We start from the raw sequence: 21462 nt of genomic DNA, 5'->3' as shown, positions 1-21462 counted from the left end.
TTCGATGTCTGTGGGATCAGAAGAAATGGCCGGCATGAATAGCTGCAAAATGTCATGCTATAAGCATGAACTGTATGAGAAATAGAAATATTACACAGTGAATTGGAAATGTTGTGAGTCTGGAGTTAAGATGGACTTGGAGGGGGTATAATAGCAACTCTGAATACACTAAAAACTTAGTTTGCCTTCTTGAAAAATGTCCCCAGTGCCGATATCACTCATTTTAATGAGTCAAGGTATTAACAAGACAAACCAATCCTAGCATATGGTGAAGCCTCTGCATAAGTGACTAACCCAATTTACTCCCTCTGCACATCGGTGCTCACAACCATGTTTCAGGGATTTGTCCCAGGCCGTGGTGAGACCTGTGAAAATAGCTCTAGGTCAAGTGGCCTCAGTGAAAGAAGTGTTTAAACATGACAATTTTTATATTTTTTGATCAAAACATAAACAAGATCAAATCAGATATTGTTGGATTATATCGTAGAGTATGACATATTTACACTGGTTTCAGGATGATTTGCATTGATTTGTGAGCTATTCACATCAATTTATAAATTGCTGATACTGACTCATGGTTAATCTACATTGATTGGTGGATAATCTGTACTGAGACTTGGGAAATTGATTCAGGGTCTTAGTGAATGAACAATATGCCCTCTTCACATTATAAGCCCGAAGAAGTGAATTAAAATATCCGTAAATACCAAATAACAGTCTAATCCTCTGTATTTCAGAGTGATCTTGCATCAGACATTCAGTCACAGCCCAAACATGTCCTGAGAGAATATTTCTGCAATCACCCTTTGCAAACCTTCCAACCCACTTGTCCCCTCACACATTACAGTGTGAACCCCAAACACTGAGAATTAACCCTGTGGTCAATGCACCTGGCTTCATAATATTTGCAGTGATGATTAGCTTTTGGTTGTCAAACTGTGCCAAAGAAACAAAAGAGGAACCATAACAGTGCCATTGACAGTAAGAGATGTAAAGGTCGAGGCAAGGAGAAGCCACAACATGAGCCACATGACAACTGCATGCAGGAGACGGATGGGGGTAGCAGATGGGAAATAGGGAACCACCTCATGCTGAAAGAGCAACATACAGACAAACAATAACAAAGAACCAGACAAAAGAAGCATTGGTTTGTCCCCCACTGACTCACCATCCTCTGTGGGGACATAGATGTTTAGATACAAACAGTCTTCATTTTGATCCTGGATGTATGTAGCAACAATATCCAAATTGGCCGTGAACCAGATCGGTAACATGATCTCCGGTACCATACCATGAATGTTCTGTGGGCAGACAGGGGCGAAGTGAGTAACATTACGTATTCCAGACCAGGAGGGTGGAGGTTCAGGTGGTTGGAACCTTTTCCCCCCAGTGGGAGCACTAGCATATGGGACTCCCAGATACTGATTCACTGGCCCAAGTATGTCACTTGGCAAGGGCATTCTTATCCCCCGTAGTTTTCCATAATGTGTATTCACAGTTGGGTAGTTGATCTGACCCTCCAGCACCATGATTCTGACAGCGAAGCTAAATATCCACAGAGCAGTCCTGCAGTCTATATTTAAGAAAATGGTGGCTATGCGTCGCACAAAGGATATAGAGCAACTCCATCTTGTGTGAAGAAACATTGTACACGATGACATTACCAGACTCGCGCCAACATAAATTCCAAAAACCCTCGGTGCCAATCAATAACTGCAATAAATCCAAAGGTCACGTAGAGGGAGGTTCTTATCTTGTTACACTGGTTCTCACGCAGCAGTCAATCCATAGCAGAGTTGCAAAGCCAAGTAATCATCCTGCAGCTGGTTTCTTGTCCATTAGTTTCAGATCTGGAAGGTGTACATCATGTCATCCACATAAATGTTTATTCTTCATTTGCATTTCTGTTTCAAAGACAACTCCTGCGATAAGTAAAGAGAAACAAATTTTACTAATGCATCTGTATTTGGAGCCCCATCTGTAAGGAAAGATCACAAAAGGATTAAAAACTCAGGAAATGAGTAAACATAGACTGACAGATATCAAATCCTAAACCACCCATGTGTTGTTTTGTTTGTTAGGAGGTTCATAGTTTTTGACACTGAAGTTCCTGGGTTAGCAGATGACATGTTCTATTTCTGCGACATTTCAGCCAAATTCCAGACTGAGGCAAGGCCAATATCTTCTTCCCACCGTCCCTCTATTTCAAGGGGCCATAAAATATGTGGCTTGAGTCCTAAATTTTACCGAGAATAAGGTAATCAGTCCAGATCAGTGTTAATTCCCCTCTCCAGCACCGAGCGGCTTAAGGTGGAAGTCAAAACTTTAAAAGTTACTTGGTCCATTTGAATCTTGGCAGCATGACACTGCCGTGCCTCAAATCTGCAAATTGGGCCAGGCTTAGATGGGGTCCTGCTGACCCCAGATGTGGAACCAAGCCCCATGCCCAGGGTCTGGGATGGGCTATCTTGCCCGGGGAACAGTGGACGAGGTGCTCCACTTTGCAACATTTATGCGGATGTCGTGGGCACCCACAATGTCAGGGCCACATTATTGAAACTAATTTATACTTAGAACTTAATGACCTATGAAGGTATTTCTAAAATTCGATATAACACGATGAGGCTAAAATTTTAGTGTCTTTATTTTCAGATCGAATGTTGAAATGATGTTGGAAATAGTGGCATAAACATCGATAAAGGTTTTCTGATTATGGATGCAGTTTATATCTGAATGATTGGAGATAAATTTGCTCTGCCATGCACAGATATGTGACTTTTTTGACCCAACTGTCCGAGGTCAAGGTATTACCATAATTATACATAGCAACACATGCAAATTTAACACGTGGTGGAAGTGGGAAATTACATATCATTGAAATTTGAAGGACAGAGAAAATTAATGGTTGCAAAAAACGTTTTCCTGCTGCATCACTGCATACATTATGGCAGGCCTACTGGGAGATGGAGTCAAACCTCAAGCTGCAAATGACCATACTGTCACCAAATTTGCTAGCCTTATGCTATGGGCACTGACTGTTATCTAGGTAGCACTGATCAGCCTGTGGGTCCCCGAGAACCTGAAAAGCATTTGGTCCCCTAAAGATATGCCAGGTAACAATGATGATGCAGCCAATCAGGATACTTTGGCCATTGATCACTCTGGGTATGGATTTTTCTATGAAGTGCGTGAAAACATGACAACTGATTATTCTATTTCAGAAGAACATCCAAGGATTCAATAAGCTAATATTAACCTATCTTAGACGGCCCAATTGTACCCGTTTCCCCAGTTTCCTCCGAGTATCGGAGCCTCTGCTCGCTGTAATCATCTGCCAAAGTCAGAAATGCTCATTATCCAGTTGCCATTTTCATTCTGCATCCCACTTCCTTGCATCCCACTGCCACTCTGACATCTCATCACTGTCTCCTTCCCATTGTTCCAAAGAAGCTCAACAGAAGCTCAAGGAACATCACCTCATCTTTGGATGAGTGCTTTACAACCTTCCAGACTCGATGGACATCCACTTAACAGGCCAGGCAACATATTTTCCTGGCCCGCATGATTCGGCGGGCCACTGAGCCAGGAATCACGTGGGCGATATTTACTACTGGTCTTGACAAACATGGCCCTGATGTGGTGGACCTTACAGTGACCCAAGGGAGTAACGCTTTAAGTTCATTAGAGGGCCACCCTCCCTCACCACAATGTAAGACATGCCCACCCCACCCCCATCAGAACCCCCCCCCAAGAACCCCCAAATAAGGAGACCCCTGCAGTGACTCCAAGAATACAGAGACCCCCCCACAGAGACCTAAATTAAAAGACCCCACAGAAAGTCCCTAAATAATAAGACCCCTCCTACAGACACCCTAAGTAAGGAGACCCTCCCACAGACACCGGAGCGGGATTCTTTCAGCCCTGGGCTGGGCTGAAGAATCCCCGCGACTGGGCCATGCCGCCCTGACGCCGCACGCAATTCTCCACTGCACCATTGGCGCCAGCGTGGTTGGCGTGGCGCTGGTTGGGGGCTGCTCATGCGGCTGGCCTGCCAATTCTCGGGCCGGGATGGGCCGAGCGGCCGTTGTGGAAACGCTGAGTCTTCCCGGAGCCGTCTACACCTGCTCTCAGCCGACGGGAACTCAGCGAGGAAGGGTCGGGTGGCGACCTGTGGAGGGGGGGGGCTCCGACCCCGGGGGAGGGGCGGGGGGCGGCCCAGCCTCTCTGGCTGGGGGACTCATTTTCTACGCGCTGGCCCCTGTAGTCCTGCGCCATGTTGCGTCGGGACCGGCGCGCTAAAGGAAGGCACTGCGCATGCAAGAATTGGCGCCAGAGCCACTGCGCATGCGCGGAACCCGCGGCTCACAGTTCGCGCCGGGATCGGCAGCTGGAGTGGCGTGAACCGCTCCAGTGCCGTGCTGGGCCCCTGTGGGGGCCAGAATTATTCCTGGGAGCGGCCCGTTCATGCTGTGGTAAAACCCGACGGCATTTACGACGGCGTGGACACTCTGCCACGGGATGAGAGAATCCCGCCCCCTAAATAAGAGACCCGACCCCACCGACACCCAAAATAAGGAGACCCCTACAGATCTCCCAGAAGAGAGGCCCCTGTAGGGAAGCCCTTTAGAACAGAGATTCCTCTCCGGAAGCTGCCCTTGAAGAGAGACCCCTATCAGGACGCCCCCAGAACAGACCCCTGTCAGGAAGCTAGAGAGCAGTCCAGACATTTTATTAGGCTTTGATTGAAAGCTTTCACACACTATCAGCTGTCGGCAGTGTTCCATTCATCCTCCTTCATGCCTGAGTAACTTTGAAGTGGTCTAACCACAACGTTAATAAACATGAAGCTTTGATTGATAGCTCCTGGACTACAAACACAGGCAACTGGTGTCAGTTTCTGGATGACCACTTCAATCAACCATGAAGGAAGATGAATGGAACAATGCTGACAGCTGGGGGGATGGGGGGGGGGGGGGGGGGGGGGGGGGGGGGTGGAAACTGTCAATCACACCCTAGTAAAATCAACATAAAAGAGAAATGAATGCATGGCTTGCAGATCAAAGGGGCTTTAAACCCAGCTAACTGGTTTTCTCTTTCCAGGAATTGGTAGGTGCTGCTTCCTGTCTGAGCCAGCAGGTGTATTGCCCAGGTTTTCACTGCCTGTGTCTAGACTGCTCTCTAACTTAAGACAGGGGTCTCTCTTCTTGGGGGCTTCCTAACAGAGGTCTCTTCTGGGAAGTCCGTGTGGGGGGTATTCCTTATTTAGGGGGTCTCTGTTAGAGGGAGGGAGGCTGTTCAGGTCACCCCCATATTGGCGAGGGGGGAGCGACCAGATAATCCATGGGGTGGGGGACTGAATTGCACTGTGTGGGGGAAGGGGGGCAAAATGGTTGTGTGGGAAGGTGGGCCGTCAGCTGCGGGACCTCGTTATCGGGTCAAAATTCCCTTGAGAAACCCTTACAATCCTCACCACACATAATTATGCATGGCTAAGGATTGGGAATCACTTCCTATTGGGAGCGCAAAGGTGCAATCCAGCTCCGGCATGAGAACATAGCCTCCCAAACAGAGAATCTTGCACAAGGTCAAGATCAACGAATTCAGATAATAATCACTGTCCCTATTTTTTGGGAGGAAAGGTGACAGAAATGAAAATCGCTTATTGTCACAAGTAGGCTTCAAATGAAGTTACTGTGAACAGCTCCAAGTCGCCACATTCCGGCGCCTGTTCGGGGTGGCTGGTACGGGAATTGAACCGTGCTGCTGGCCTGCCTTGGTCTGCTTTCAAAGCCAGCGATTTAGCCCTGTGCTAAACCAGCTCCTTTGGTTCTAAATGAGCTGGTAATAATTCTGTTATCCATTCAATCATTCCTTCTTCCTACCCTATCACAGAACTTTCCTTTTGTTCTTTACTTTCCCTTCTTGAAGCTTTACTATGAATTTTCATGCTTAACATCTGTTAAATCAGTTCTCAAGAAAGGTCATAGATCTGAAGCATTGGGCGGAATTCTCTGACCCCCCCGCAGGGTCGGAGAATCGCCCAAAGCCGGCGTAAATCCCGCCCACGCCGTGGCCGGAATTCTCCGCCACCCGGGAATCGGCGGGAGCGGGAATCGCGCCGTGCCGATCGGCGGGCCCCCCGCGGCGATTTTCCAGCCCGCGATGGGCCGAAGTCCCGCCGCTGACAGGCCTCTCCCGCCAACGTCGTTTCAACCACCTCTGGTGGCGGCGGAATTGGTGGCGCGAGCGGGCCCCCGAGGTCCTGGGGCGCGGGGCGATCGGACCCCAGGGGATGCCCCCACGGTGGCTTGGCCTGCGATCGGGGCCCACCGATCGGCGGGCGGGCCTGTGCCATGGGGGCACTCTTTTTCTTCTGCCGCCGCTAAGGCCTCCACCATGGCGGAGGCGGAAGAGACCCCCCTACCGCGCATGCGCCGGTGGTGACGTCAGCGGGCGCTGACGCACCGGCGCATGCGCGAACCGGCGAAGGCCTTTCGGCCAGCCCCGACGCCGGCCGGCGGGCATCAAAGGCCGTTGGCACCGGTTTTGGCACCAGTCGGCATGTTTGGCGAGGCCCGATGCCAGAGTGGTTGGCGCCACTCCGCTACGCCGGGACCCTCCGCCCCGCCGGGTAGGAGAGAATCCCGGCCATTAAGTCTGTTTTTTTCTCTCTCCACAGATGCTGTCAGACCTGTTGAGTACTTCTTTTTTGCTTGTATGCTTATCTCTGACTGAAAATGTGTGGGTATCAAGGTATTTTTAATTACATTGTCAGAGTCCACTAGTAATCGTTTGTTAAATGGTTAATACATTGCAAAGATTTAATGGAAATTACATTGTTAAAGCAATTGCATTGCTAAACAAATGATGGGTATTGATACACCTGTAAATGGGGACACTCAGGGTGTGGAAAGGGGGATGGAAGGAGGAGGACATCCTCATGAACCAGCTCCTGGGCCTGGCTAAACATGCCATAAACAGACCCAGGAAATGGGTGATCAAGGCTATATTCATAGCCGGGTGACCTTGGAGTTTGCACTTTCTCCCCGTGTCTGCATGGGTTTCCTCCGGGTGCTCCGGGTTCCTCCCACAGCCCAAAGACGTGCAGGTAAGGTGGATTGGCCATGATAAATTGTTCCTTCGTGTCCAAAAGTTTAGGTTGGGTTATGGGGATAGGGTAGAAGCGTGGGCGTAAGTCGGGTGCTCTTTTCAAGGGCAGATGCAGACTCGATAGGCCGAATGGCCTCCTTCTGCACTGTAATTTCTATGATTCCAAGAGACTGAAAAACGTTAATCTTTAAATCTCGAAATCTGTATTGAAAGTCTGCTTTCAAATGACTATGTATACATTTCTCAGAACAATAGATTTTTAGTTTTGACTGGATTCAATTTCTCATAGAATAGATATCTTTCTAAGTGGAAATGAATTCTGTCTCATAGAATCCCTACAGTGCAGGAGGTGGCCATTCGGCCCTTCGAGTCTGCACCGACCCTCTGAAAGAGTACTTCACCCAAGATTACTCCCCCGCCCTATACCATTAACCCCTGAATCTGCACATCTTTTTGGATACTTAGGGTCAATTTAGTACAGCCAATCCATCCAACATACACATCTTTGGAATGTGGAAGGAAACCGGAGCACCCGGAGGAAACCCCGGCAGACACAGGGAGAATGCACAAACTCCACACAGATAATGACCCAATGCCAGAATTGAACCAGGGTCCCTGGTGCTCTGAGGCAGCAATGCTAACCACTGGGCCACTGCGCCGCCCTTATTTCATGACAAAGGCTATCTGTTGGGCCATGGAGCCGCTGCTCTAAAAAAACTTTTAGGAAGACAGTTATTTCCAGCCTCTTTCCTATAAATACAGACAACTTACAGTGAAGCAAATGATGGAGGATTCCATGGTGGCAAAATTCAGAGATGGACAAAATATTAAATGCAGATCCCAGTACAAAGATAGAGTTGTTGATAGACGGTCTGAAGATAACGTACTTTTAGTCAAATTGAGATCTGGAGATAAAAATTAAGTCTCGCACTGTAAGCGCCTGAACCTACGTGAGAAATGGTTAATTGGCGTTATCGGTCTGGTTTGAGATATTATTATGCAATGAATTTCCCACAACGGAAAATGGTATTTTTGAAATAATGCATGAAACAGAATTGATGGTGACAAATCTTCTGTATCTCCAGCTGGAGATACTCATGGCGCATATCTAACTGCTAAACGTGGCACACAGACCCTCAATCCTGGGAACTGGATACCCGGTTTACTGTCATAATCCCGGCAGAGACACACTGCCCTATTAGGCTTCGACTGGTTCGACTGACCCCACCAATTCAGAAAATTGTACTGGTCTTATGATCCCCAGATTCTTCATGCAGTCCAATTCCGCATTTACCTTTGGAAACAAAGCATATGGAACGTCTGTGTGAAGGGGGGGGGGGGGGGGGGGGGGGGGGTCCTCCTGGTGGTCCCCAAACATGCCTTGAATACAGTCGTAAATCTGGCCAATATGCCTTTGGGTCCATGTGGTTGCATTTGGTAAACCCTCTACCAGTCTAAATGAAGGTGCTGGAGCCAGTCACCTCCCAACAGGCTTAGGCTGCTCCTATGTACAACAACCAGTGGCAATTTACTGACTGGCTGCCATATTCAACGGAGACGTTGGTCATGCCTGCAATCAGAAGAGGCTTCCAGTTATGGCTAATGTAACACCTCTGTTTAAGAAGTGAGGGAGGCAGAAGACCAGAAATTATAGGCTTGTTATCCTTGCTTTGGTCGTTGGTAAGATTTTAGAGTCCATTATTAAGGATGAGATTGCGGAGTACTTGGTAGGGCATGGTAAAATAGGTCAGCACGGCTTCGTCAAGGTGAGGCCATGGCTGACAAATCTGTTAGAATTCTTTGTGGAGGTAATGGGGAGAAAAAGACAAAGGAAAGCCAGTGAACGTGATCTACTTGGATTTCGTGAAGGCCTTTTGACAAGGTGCAGTCCAGGAAGCTACCAAACATGATAGGACTCCATCAATGTGGAAGGGAAGTTGATGAGTTACCAATTTAGAAGCATGCTGAGAATATTGACTATATTTAACTATCCTGCCGACTACACCAGCTTCCCTGTGCGACCTATCCCATTCACCAGGAAAGAGATAGCAGAATGGGCTCTAAGACAAAAAGTACATGACGTGGTGAAGATACACCACGTTAGATTGGAGATTAGCTGGATATGATATGAATAGGTTTGAGGAATGGTGGGGGCCTAGGTTTAATGTAACACGTCAACTGCCCTGGTTGATCCTTCCACAATCAATTAGGGGCAAGGTACTGGCATGGATAGAGGATTGGCTGACTGGCAGAAGGCAGAGAGTGGGGATAAAGGTGTCTTTTTCAGGAGAGTGGGCAAAACAGTGGCAGATGGAATTGCAATATGGAAAAGTGTGAGGTTATGCACTTTGGAAGGAGGGAGTTAGGCATAAACTATTTTCTAAATGGGGAAATGCTTAGGAAATCAGAAGCTCAAAGGGACTTGGTCCGAGTTCAGGATTTGATTAGGGTTAACATGCAGGTTCAGTTGGTAGTTAGGAAGACAAGTGCAATGCTAGCATTCATTTCAAGAGGGCTAGAACACAAGGACATGGATGTACTACTGAGGCTGTATAGGGCTCTGGTCAGACCCCATTTGGAATATTGTGAGCAGTTTTGAGCCCTGTATCTAAGGATGCGCTGGCCTTGGACGGGGCCCAGAGGAGGTTCACAAGAATCATCTCGGGAATCAAGGGTTTGTCATATGAGGAGTGGTTGAGAACTCTGGGTCTGTACTCGGTGGAGTTCAGAAGGATAAGGGGGATCTCACTGAAACTTACAGAATACTGAGAGGCCTACATAGAGCGGACGTGGAGAAGATGTTTCCACTAGTAGGAGAGACTAGAACCCGAGGTCATGACCTCAGACTGAAGGGACGACCCTTTAAACAGAGATGAAGAGGAATTTTTTTTGCCAGAGGGTGGTGAATCTGTAGAACTCTTTGCCGCAGAAGGCTGTGGATGCCAAGTCACTGAGTGTATTTAAGACAGAGTTAGAGGGTTATGGGGAGAAGGCAGGAGAATGGGGACCTGTGAGCCTTACTTCGGTTGTGGGTAAAATGTTGGAAAAGGTTATAAGAGATAGGGTTTATAATCATCTTGAAAAGAACAAGTTGATTAGCGATAGTCAACACGGTTTTGTGAAGGGTAGGTCATGCCTCACAAACCTTATTGAGTTTTTTGAGAAGGTGACCAAACAGGTGGATCAGGGTAAAGTGGTTGATGTGGTGTATATGGATTTCAGTAAGGCGTTTGATAAGGTTCCCCACGGTAGGCTATTGCAGAAAATAAGGAAGTATGGGATTGAAGGTGATTTAGCGGTTTGGATCAGTAATTGGCTAGCTGAAAGAAGACAGAGGGTGGTGGTTGATGACAAATGTTCATCCTGGAGTTCAGTTACTAGTGGTGTACGGCAAGGATCTGTTTTGGGGCCACTGCTGTTTTTCATTTTTATAAATGACCTGGAAGAGGGTGTAGAAGGATGGGTTAGTAAATTTGCAGATGACACGAAGGTCGGTGGAGTTGTGGATAGTGCTGAAGGATGTTATAGGATACAGAGGGACATAGATAAGCTGCAGAGCTGGGCTGAGAGGTGGCAGATGGAGTTTACTGCGGAAAAGTGTGAGGTGGTTCACTTTGGAAGGAGTAACAGGAATGCAGAGTACTGGGCTAATGGCAAGATTCTTGGTAGTGTAAATGAACAGAGAGATCTCGGCATCCAGGTACATAAATCCCTGAAAGTTGCCAGCCAGGTTAATAGGGCTGTTAAGAAGGCATATGGTGTGCTAGCCTTTATCAGTAGGGGGATTGAGTTTCGGAGCCACAAGGTCATGCTGCAGCTGTACATAACTCTGGGGCGGCCGCTCCTGGAGTACTGCGTGCAGTTCTGGTCACCACATTATAGGAAGGATGTGGAAGCTTTGGAAAGGGTTCAGAGGAGATTTACTAGGATGTTGCCTGGTATGGAGGGAAGGTCTTACGAGGAAAGGCTCAGGGACTTGAGGTTGTTTTCGTTAGAGAGGAGAAGGCTGAGAGGTGATTTAATAGAGACATATAAGATAGTCAGAGGGTTAGATAGGGTGGACAGTGAGAGTCTCTTTCCTCGGATGGTGATGACCAACACAAGGGGACATAGCTTTAAATTGAGGGGTGGTAGATATAGGACAGATGTCAGAGGCAGTTTCTTTACTCAGAGAGTAGTAGGGGTGTGGAACGCCCTGCCTGCAACAGTAGTAGACTCGCCAAATTTAAGGGCATTTAAGTGGTCACTGGATAGACATATGGATGAAAATGGAATAGTGTAGGTCAGATAGGCTTCAGGTGGTTTCACAGGTCGGCGCAACATCGAGGGCCGAAGGGCCCGTACTGCGCTGTAATGTTCTAGGTTCTATGTTCTAAATAAAATCAGCCATTATCGAATGGTGGAGCAGACTTGATAGGTCGAATGGCTTAATTCTGCTACTATATCTGAAGGGCTTACTGTGGGAAGTCAGTAGACAGTAGAGGTTCCAGTAGATTGTTCCCATATTTAAAAATGGATGACAAAACAGGCAATTGCAGAAAAAAAAACAAACGTCTGCGGATGCTAGAATCTGAAACAAAAAGAGAAAATGCAGGGAAAACTCAGCAAGTCTTGGAGAGAAAAGAGAGCGCTGAGGAAGAGGCATGTGGACTCGAAACATGAACTCGCTTTTCTCAATGGCAGCCTAGATGGCCACATGGGCCTCATTATATCGGGTCTCCGCATCAGTCACCAGCCTCTGTACAGGCATCATTAGCCAGAACCTAAACAGATACTCCTTATTACCCAAGAGCCAACTGGTGGTGCCCCTCAAAGCAGCTGGGGATGCACACTCCCTGGGAAGCATGTGCACACAAGCATGGTCTTGAGGTTGTGGTCGCACACTAGTTGAATGTTCAGGGAGTGGAAACCCTTCCTGTTAATGAAGGGCACTCCAAGACATGCGTGCCGTCTATTACCCCCTGGACCTGTGACATCCCGGCAATAGCGGGGAGTCCTACTGCCGGGCACCTTGATCCATTTATATAGTCAGCTGGCTGGGCGTCATGGATGCTTTTGTGGGCTGTTGGTTTTTGCTTGAGCCCTGGAATGAACCTGAGGTGTAACGGTTCAGGGCTGGGATGTCCTTGATGCCACCAGAAGGAGGTAGCCTCCTCCTCCATGCATTCCATGTACGCAAGGACATGGCATCGGTGCCACACTGTCCCCTTGTTGAGGCGGAGCCTCCTGCGGCACATGCTGTCCGACATCTCTTCAAATGACCAGTGGTGCCTGTACACCTTGGGCCAATGCCGGCCTCGCCCTCTTGGTCCCTCCTTGGCCTGATGGGCGGCCAGGTCTTCAGGGTATGGGGTGGATCCCTGCACATGGGCTGCTGCCTCGGGCCTCTGTCGACGCTGCTGCAGTCGCCTTTTCTGATGTTTGGGCGTCTGGATTGCCAACAGCATCGCAAAGACAGCTGCTGTGGGGTCCACAATACCATCCATAATGGGATATCTGTCACGAATTAGAGAAAGTGATAAACCAACAACCAGTTATGGCTTCCCCCGGGACCCTCAGAACCCCCGAGCCTCCCCCACCCTTAAGTTCCCTGCCATCTCTCAGGGTGCCAATGAACTGGTTGTGCTAGGGGACCCCGCCCTGCACATGCACTGCTGGCCACAGCAGGGGTGCCTTGGCACTAGATCCCAGATCCTCAACAGGGCTAGACAGTTCAAGAGAGTTGTTAGGAAGAACTTCTTCACTCAAAGGGTAGTAGAGGTTTGGAACTCTCTCCCACAAATGCAGTTGAAGCTGGATCAGTTGGTAATTTAAAATCGGATTATTGTTGAGCAAAAATATTAAGGGATTTGGGCCAAAGGCATGTGTATGGAGTTAGGTCACAGAACAGCAGTGATGTCATTGAATGACGATACAGGCTCAAGGGGCTGAATGGCCTACTCCTGTTTCTAGGCTCCTAAAGGATACTATGCCAGTACATATCACTATGAGATTCCAATGTGTAACCATCCTGCTGGAAATTTCTTCAGGAGACCCTAATCACAGCATGTTATAGTTTACATTGTGCTTGACGAATAAAGGCATGCTACGTTAGCAGGATCCCGTGTTGCTGGTTGGTTCAGACTGTTTAAGATGCCACTAACCATTTATGTAAACCCTGGCAACCCTATCTGGGAATAATGATGGGAATCTGTCTACTCTTGAATCTATTTACATCCAAGTGGCACATTGTTTCAATGCCTCATTCCAAAGTAGAGCATGTCCAATAATGCCATATTTCTTCAGCTTATGTCTGAGGTGCAAACCTAGAGCAGGTGTTCAAGTTCTGCCTAATCAACAGGACCGATCAAAACTCCTCACCAACATCCAGGTATTTGGGGCAGGGATCGGGAGTGATGAAATTTCCAGACGTCACGATCCTGCCTCCGAACAGGAGAATGTCAGCCAGCAGGATTTCATCCAGAAAAGGTGAGCACTTCGGCAGCAACTCTGAGGTGGAGATGGAGGCCAATGCCAAGGTGGCCAGGATAAAAGGTCTACTTCTGTTCCCAGAGACATCAGTCTAGTTTCGCAAATCAGTGTGAGGCTTTCCTGACCCACATCCCCCATCTTACCCCAGCCTTCAGCTCCCTGACCCCAAAATCCCTTTGAGCCCCTTAACCCTCTTTAACCCCTTGCCCTTTCAAATCGCCATAATCCTGTTCAAACCCCATTTAAATCCCTTTAAACCTCCAACCCCATTCAAAATTCCGTACCCCCTTAAAACTCCCTTACTGTTTCAGATTCCTTAAGTCCTTTCAAACCATATTAATCCGCTTCCAACCCCATTAACCTTCCTTCATACCTCCTTCAAACCCACTTACCCCCACATACTTCCCTCAATTCCCTTACTCCAACAATCCAGACCCTCTTCAACTTCTCTCACCATTTTTCAATACCCCCAACCCCTTCACCATCCCAATCCATTCATCCAGTAACCACTAGAATCAGACCTTGGGTGGGATTCTCCCCTACCCGGCGTGACGGGGGGTCACGGCGTAGGGGAGTGGCGCCAACCACTCCGGGGTCAGGCCTCCCCAAAGGTGGGGAATTCTCCGCACCTTTGGGGGCTAGCCCCGCGCTGGAGCGGTTGGCACCAGAAGACTGGCGCAAAAAACCAGCGCCAGCGGCCTTTCAGGCCCGCCGCCCGGCAGCGGGTCTGGCCGAAAGGCTTTCGCCGGTCGGCGCATGCGCCGGCGGTGACGTCAGCGGCCAGCTGCCGCCACCACCGGCGCATGCGCGATGTGCGTTTCTCTTCCGCTTCCACCGTGGCGGTGGCGGAGGAGAAAGAGTGCACCCAGGGAACTGGCCCGGAGTCTGAGTGGGGGGCCCCGATCGCGGGCCTGGCCACCGTGGGGGCACCCCCCGGGGTCCGATCGCCCCGCGCCCCCCCCAGGACCCCGGGGCCCGGTCGCGGCTCCGATCCCGCTGCCACCAGAGGTGGTTCAAACCTCGGCGGCGGGAGAGGCCTCCCAGCGGCGGGACTTCGGCCCATCGCGGGCCGGAGAATCGCCGCAGGGGCCTCGCCGATCGGAGTGGCGTGATTCCCACCCCCGCCAATTCCCAGGTGGCGGAGAATCTCTGCCACGGCGGGGGTGGGATTTTCGGCGGCCCCAGGCGATTCTCCGACACTGCTGGGGGTCGGAGAATTTCGCCCCTTGTGAGTCATGTAATAAAATTTAGAAATCTTTGAAAAGCTCATGAATCTATCAAAACAAATAAGCATTACATGAGAGCCACTCAAAAAATAGAAGCTCATAGATCTGTCAAAATAAACAAGCCCTCAGATTCCCCTGATACCTATGGAAACAAACCCTTCAGAGCCGAGACAGTCAAAAATTCAGACTTCTATCAAAGCTCTGAAATGGCCAAACTGAAATGGCTTAGCTGAACGGCAAGAAAAAATTCAATACCATGGGTTCACTTCACACAATCAGACCTGGATTTCAAACTGGGCTATCCTTTTAAAACACTTGATCCAGGCTTTTCCTTTTTTACAATGGTGTTCTTTCCCTTGACAGCTTGCCAGTTGTTGAAAGTAACAATGTGGAAACCACCTTATTTAGTGGTCACTTAATCCTTTAAAATCAAATCACTAATATCACTGTAGTTAAAACTGATATGGATTATGCTATAATTTCATGTAGTAAGCAAGACCTTTTGTATTGACTTTTCAAACAGTTCCCATCTCCAAATCATGTTTCATAACAACTGTTTGCTGGAGCAATTTACTTCATCTATCAAAACCCACCCACTTCCATCAAAATTGCAGAAGTTCAGAAATGCTCACTTCAGCCGTCAACATCGGGACAGCAACATGTATGCTCCCAATCTGTCCCATTTTCCACACCGATGGAAATTACAGGCACCAGAAATGAGCGCTATTTTTAAGCGCCTACATATTTCAGCCCTGTGTTGAAAGGAAAATCTAGCCCCAAGCATCCATTTCAATCCAAAGTACCAGATTAAAACCTCAATGAATTTCCAGATTCAAATTTGTGTTCTTACAAATTCTGACGCCTTGGCATTGGAGCACATTCGGTCGTGATGGGCCACAGACACTGTATTAGGATGTCTACCATGTGAATTATTGAATGGTTACTGAATGGTAATCCAAGTTCTGGCATCTTGGGACCTCAAAAGTACAGAATGGTAAATCATGCAATGCATTACTTTTGTCAGAATGCTGTATAGAGGTATATGACATTTTGGTAGATAAATAATTGTCAAATTTTCTCCCACTGTTACATCCAGTATTTTTTTTTTACAATACATTTAAATGGGAGTCATTATTTTTACGGGTGTGCCTCCCTGATAAAGAGCAGGACTTTCAATCATAGGTTAACTGCCGGTAACTCGGCATTGAACAACCTGGAAATAATGACCATTGGTGGTTGCTGGGTGCATTGACATGCTGATCTCTATGCAATGAAGAGGGTGACTCTACCCAAAATGGTGATTTCTGGATCTTTGCCAGTGATCTCACAGAAGCAATAGGCCCATGACAAGTACCTCCATTGATCAGTGCAGTTAATCACTCGAACTTGCAGCTGAAGCCCTTTGCAGACTAATTTTAGCTGCTGTCAATAGTCCTTCTCACTTGAGCTGGAAGGAACGAGTTATTGACCTGAAGTGGTAAGGTGCCAGAGAGAAATGGGATAGAAGGTAAATTAGACCCCGGACGTATGTTCAGGAGGGAGGTATGGATGCTGTCAGACAGCTCTTTCTTCAAGCAAACAAAAAATTCTTCTTCAATCCGCTAAATGACTCAAAAATAATGAAAGCATGCAAATTACTGTTTATGCAATAACAAGAAAGTATAAAAGCAAGTTACTGCGGATGCTGGAGTCTGAAACAAAAGAGAAAATGCTGGAAAATCTCAGCAGGTCTGACAGCATGTGTAGGAAGAGAAAAGAGCTAATGTTTCGAGTCCGATGGCTCTTTGTCAAAGCTGACAAGCAGGTATATTTGGTTTCTGTGCATTGTTAAGTGGGAAGCTGGAATGGGGATCTTCCTTGCTCCACTCTGATGCAATATTTGTTTTCTTCAGTGTTCATACAATGAAATAGGAAATTATATTGTCACTATATTTTATGATAAATTTCAAGAACCATAGCTCAATTACCTGATATCCATTTGAAAGTCTCATACAGACTGTTAACTTTGAAACTAAATTTTAATTTCCAGTGACCAACTGAAAGGATGACGTCAGGATTTCAAGTTATAAGACTTCTACTGTAACAAACAAAAGTCAGAATTGACTAAACACAATTTTTGTAGGCAACTTAAATACTAAAACTTTTGTCAATTTAACATTTGAAACTACTAAATATCTCTCACCACGGTTATACTTTACACTGTCCCTTTAATTATCTTTATTCATTTTTTTCTCCAGGAACCAGTTCAAAGCTATTATCGTTTCTTGAGAGCCTGCTTCCTTTTTCTTTTCCCAACTGGGTACGTTAAATCGCAGGAATTACTTTCATTTTGAGGGTTAGATTATTTCTGAAGATTCCTTCTCTTTAGCTGAAGTTATGTGAATCTTCAGGCCTCCCACTAATCCTCATGAACTTGATCTCTTCAATCTAAGCATGAGCTCCCACCCACGTTCTGCGTGCGGACAATAGGGTCCGCATTTTCTCTGCTTCTGGTGCAGCACTAGCTGCCTATACTTCTTTGATTACTCGCACTCTCCCTCTCTCTCTCTCTGATTCCTCCAGGTTGACTTGGGTATATAGGTTCGGTGATGTCTTGGGAAACTTCTAAACGGATACTATGACAATTTTCTGTGGATTCTTCCTGCTGACAAGGGTGGTGTTGGTGTTGTCGGTCATACCGCCCTCTACCGAAAGACGCTGAATGACAAGTCCCTGATCCTACGTCTCACAGAACATGACCTTATTACCAAACATCAAGTCATTATTTCTAACACTGTGACTGATATCATCTCCTCTGGAGATTTTCCCTCCATGGCTTCCAACCTTATAATCCTCCATCCCATAAAGGTCTTTTTACCCTCCTTCCAAAAATCCACGAACAGGACTGTTGAACAGAATAATGTTTCAGACTGTTCACATCACACTGAACTGATGTATTTTTATCTCGACTCTTTTTTTCCCATTGTTAACTCTCTTCCCACCTGCACATGCGACTCTTCCATCACTTTAACTGGTCCTAACCATCTCCTTTTAACCATGGAAATTCTGTCCATATGCATTACCATTTCCCAAAAGTCTGAGTGATCTCCACTTTCCCCTTGAACAGTGGCTCAGCCAGCTGCTGTAAACCACCATCCTCCTCAAACTTTCCAAGCCTGATCTCATGTTGAGCAACTTTTGAAATTCCACGCACTTCCTCCAGATATAAGGTATTATGTTTACCCTCAGAGTTCCTAGCTAAGCTTGCCTTTTTGTCTCACATTTTTTCTTCTACTTCTACAGAGGCTTTCTCTCTTACCTATTTATCTGTACATTAATGACTGTATCTGTGCAGTTTCCAATTCTTGCTCTGAGCTGGAAAATTTCATCAACTTAGCTTCCAATTTCCAATATTCTTTTGCCTTTGCATGGTCAACCTCCAACTCTTCCTTTCCCTTGACTTTTTGGTCTCCATTTCTGGAGGTCGGCCATCAACTATAATCCAAATGACTCCCACAGATACTTTGACTACATTTCCTCACACACTACTTCCTGTAAGAGCTCTTCCATTCTCCATCTCCAGTATCTCCATCTCTGTCACATCCATTCGAATGACGCAACCTTCTGTACTACTACTCCCATGTCTTTTTTCCTCAACCAAGGATTTACAGCACAGTGGGTGATATGCCACTCCACCATGTCCATCTGATTTCAAACACTTCTGCCCTCACCTTATCCCTTCCCTCCCAGAACCATGGTAGGGTTCAACTGTTTCTCACCTTCCAGCCCACCAACCTCCATATTCAAGAATATCCTTCACCACCTCCAGTGTTTTGCCAAAGCAAACACACCTGCCTCTCACTTTCTCTTTTCACATTCTGAAGGAACAGTTTCCTCTGCGATGCTCTGGTGCACCCATTAAACATGCCCAACACCTCCTTCCCTTCCTATCCCATGGCAAAATTCAATACCAGTGCAGGACTTGCAACAGCTGCCCTTTTACCTCCTCAATCTAATTGTCCAATGTCCTAAATACTCATTCCCGGTGAAACAGCAATTTACTTGTACTTCTTTCAATTTAACTTACTGCATTCACAAATACTGACTGGTTGATTACTTTGCAGGACAACTCCTTTCATTTCAAAAATGGAAACTCTGTGTGATATTTAATTTTCATCTTCTCCTACTCTCACCTTTTTGAGCTCATCCTCCTTAAGTATTTGAGGAACAGTATCACATCTTTCACATGGGCACTTAACAGCCTTTTGGACTCAATACTAAATTCTCCAATTTAAGAATGTGAACACTGCAGCCAAATTGTTTCCTTTCACTTTTCTGGGATTTTCTTTGCTCTCTGCTTTTCCTTTGCTTTCGGACAGCAGCTATTCATGATCCTGCCATTCACAGCGTCTCTAGACATATCTTTTGTTTCTTTACTTGGCCCATTGCCACTCCCTTTGGCCTTGCACCACAAACCCTTTTGTCATTTGACCTCCCCGACCCTCCACCCTTTCACTTGCTGAAAATCTTTTAGCTTGTTCCAGCTCTGATGATAATAGGCCATGAGTCTGAAACATTACCTCTACTTCCCTCTCCACAGAAGCCTGACTGGACTAGCCATATTAATACTGTGGCTGCAAGAGCAGGTTAAAGGGTGGGAATTCTGTAGCGAATGACTAATTTCCTGACTCCCAAAAGCATGTCTGCCATCTACAAAGTGCAAGTCAGACATACGATGGAATATTCTCCACATATTCTGGATGAGTGCAGCTCCAACAATACCAGAAACTCAACATCATTCAAGGCAATGTAGCCTGCTTGAGAAACACACCATTCACCACCTTAAATATTAATTTCTTCCACCACTGGCACAGAGAGGAAACATTGTATACCTTCTACAAGACGCACTATAATAATTAAACAACACCCCTTCATCAGCACTTCCCAAACCTGCGACCTCTAAGAGAGGAACAGGGTAGCAGACACATGGGAAAACAACTACCTACAAGTTCCCAGCCAAGAAACATTCTATTCTGAAATTCTATTGCTGTTCCTTCTGTGTTATCTGATAAAGTTCTGGAATTCTCTCCGAACAGCATTCTGGATGTACCTGCTTGGCTGCAATGATTCAGAAAGGCAGCTCACCACCCCCTTCCCAAGAGCAATCACAATTGGGAAATGAATGCTGGTTCACATCCCAAGAATAAATTAATGAATTATGCTGCATATTTCAAGCTTTTCTGTTCCAATTTCAGATTTTCAGCACCTGCAGTATTTTACTTCTGTCCCTGACATTATCAAGGTTTTCTGCACTTACTCTTTCATGACTTCTACTGCAGAAAAGATGGCATTTGAACAGAGGAAATAAAGATGCATGGTGGAAGTTAAGAGAATATGGATGTCTTAAACAGACTGAAGGGTTGAAGTGTAGCATGCCGAGGGAGTGGATCATGCTGAAGTTGCAGGCCACTGCAGAACCGCTATCTTTCATTATGAACATGTCAAGAAATTTAGCACTGCTGACTTTCAGTATCATAATGGCCTTCTGCTATACGATTATAAATACTATGCAATGTAATGAATTTGCAATGTTTCAGCTGGAATCTTTTTCCTCCTTGGAGGGAAGGAGTGCAGAGATCTCGATTCAGAGCCAGTTCATTATCTGTGGGAGTCATCTGGCTTATAGTTGATGGCCTATCTCCAGAAATGGAGCCGGTTATGATCCTAGTGCTCATTATAGTGCTGAGTATATAGTTTTGAATTTATAGCAAACCCGCCATTGTTAGTTAGGTAACTGATGGTTGCCAGTTATTGTATATACCTGTACTACATTAGCGATGAAGAAAACAATAGCAACCCAGATTGCAATGACAAGAGAATGTCAAAGGAAAGTTTGGTTACAAGAGTTACAGAACAAGTCCAATTGAGTCCAGCCTGCTGAAGAGCAAGAAGTAGGCATGCCTGTCTTTGGAAAAGTAGAAGCCGTTGACGCTGCTACAAAGATTGGGTACAGTATGTGGAGTGTTTGGAATATCTTTTCCCGTGCTGCTAAAATAGAGGGGCAGGATAAGAAGGAAGTTAAATTGCTGACTGGATTTGGGGCCCAGATGTATAGCTTGATCCATAGTCTAATATCCTCAGATGCCCCTGATACAAAGACATTTGCAGAGCTGATTGAGATAGCAAAGGTGCATTACAATCTATGTGCTCAGTAGTATTAAAAAAGGTAATTTGGGGGTGGCACTGTTGCACAGTGGTTAGCACATCAGCCTCACCGCACCAGGCACCCTGGTTCAACTCTGCCCTTGGGTGACTGTGTGGAGTTTCCATGCTTTCCTCATTTCTGTGTGAGGTTTCTTCAGGTGCTCCAGTTTCCTCCCACAGTGCAAAGATGTGCAGGTTAGGTGGATTTGCCATGCTAAAATTGTCCCTTAGCATCCAGGGATGTGTAGCTTAGTTGGGGTTACAGGGGGAGGATGGATATATGGGATTAAGTGCTGGGCTCTTTTAAAGGGTCAGCAGACTCGATGGGCTGAATGGCCTCCTTCTGCACTGTAGAGACTCGAAGATGTCCTCCTCCTCCACGTGGTACCAAGTCTGTGAGGATATGGCACAGGTTTCACAGTGTCTCCTTGTTGAGGCGGAGCGTCCTGCGGTACACGCTGTCCGTCATTTA

The 21462-nt window shown here is 46.7% G+C and overlaps 1 protein-coding gene across 6 annotated transcripts in view; it reads right to left on the bottom strand.

Annotated features, from left to right (window-relative positions):
* nlgn3a (neuroligin 3a) overlaps positions 1-21462 on the bottom strand; it is a 336056-nt gene that overhangs the window by 224353 nt on the left and 90241 nt on the right. For 5 of the 6 annotated variants that reach the window (XM_038775279.1, XM_038775283.1, XM_038775282.1 and 2 more), the window contains exon 2: positions 1169-1922. In XM_038775279.1, coding sequence (XP_038631207.1) covers positions 1169-1661 — 493 coding nt within the window. In that variant the 5' untranslated portion in view covers positions 1662-1922. Of the gene's footprint in view, positions 1-1168; positions 1923-21462 lie in introns of those variants that run through there. The other variant, XM_038775281.1, reaches the window with a different exon arrangement.

Source organism: Scyliorhinus canicula, chromosome 17 (genome assembly GCF_902713615.1).
Source record: "Scyliorhinus canicula chromosome 17, sScyCan1.1, whole genome shotgun sequence".
In the NCBI taxonomy this organism is placed as follows: domain Eukaryota; kingdom Metazoa; phylum Chordata; class Chondrichthyes; order Carcharhiniformes; family Scyliorhinidae; genus Scyliorhinus; species Scyliorhinus canicula.
This window is presented reverse-complemented; position numbering and strand designations above follow the sequence as displayed.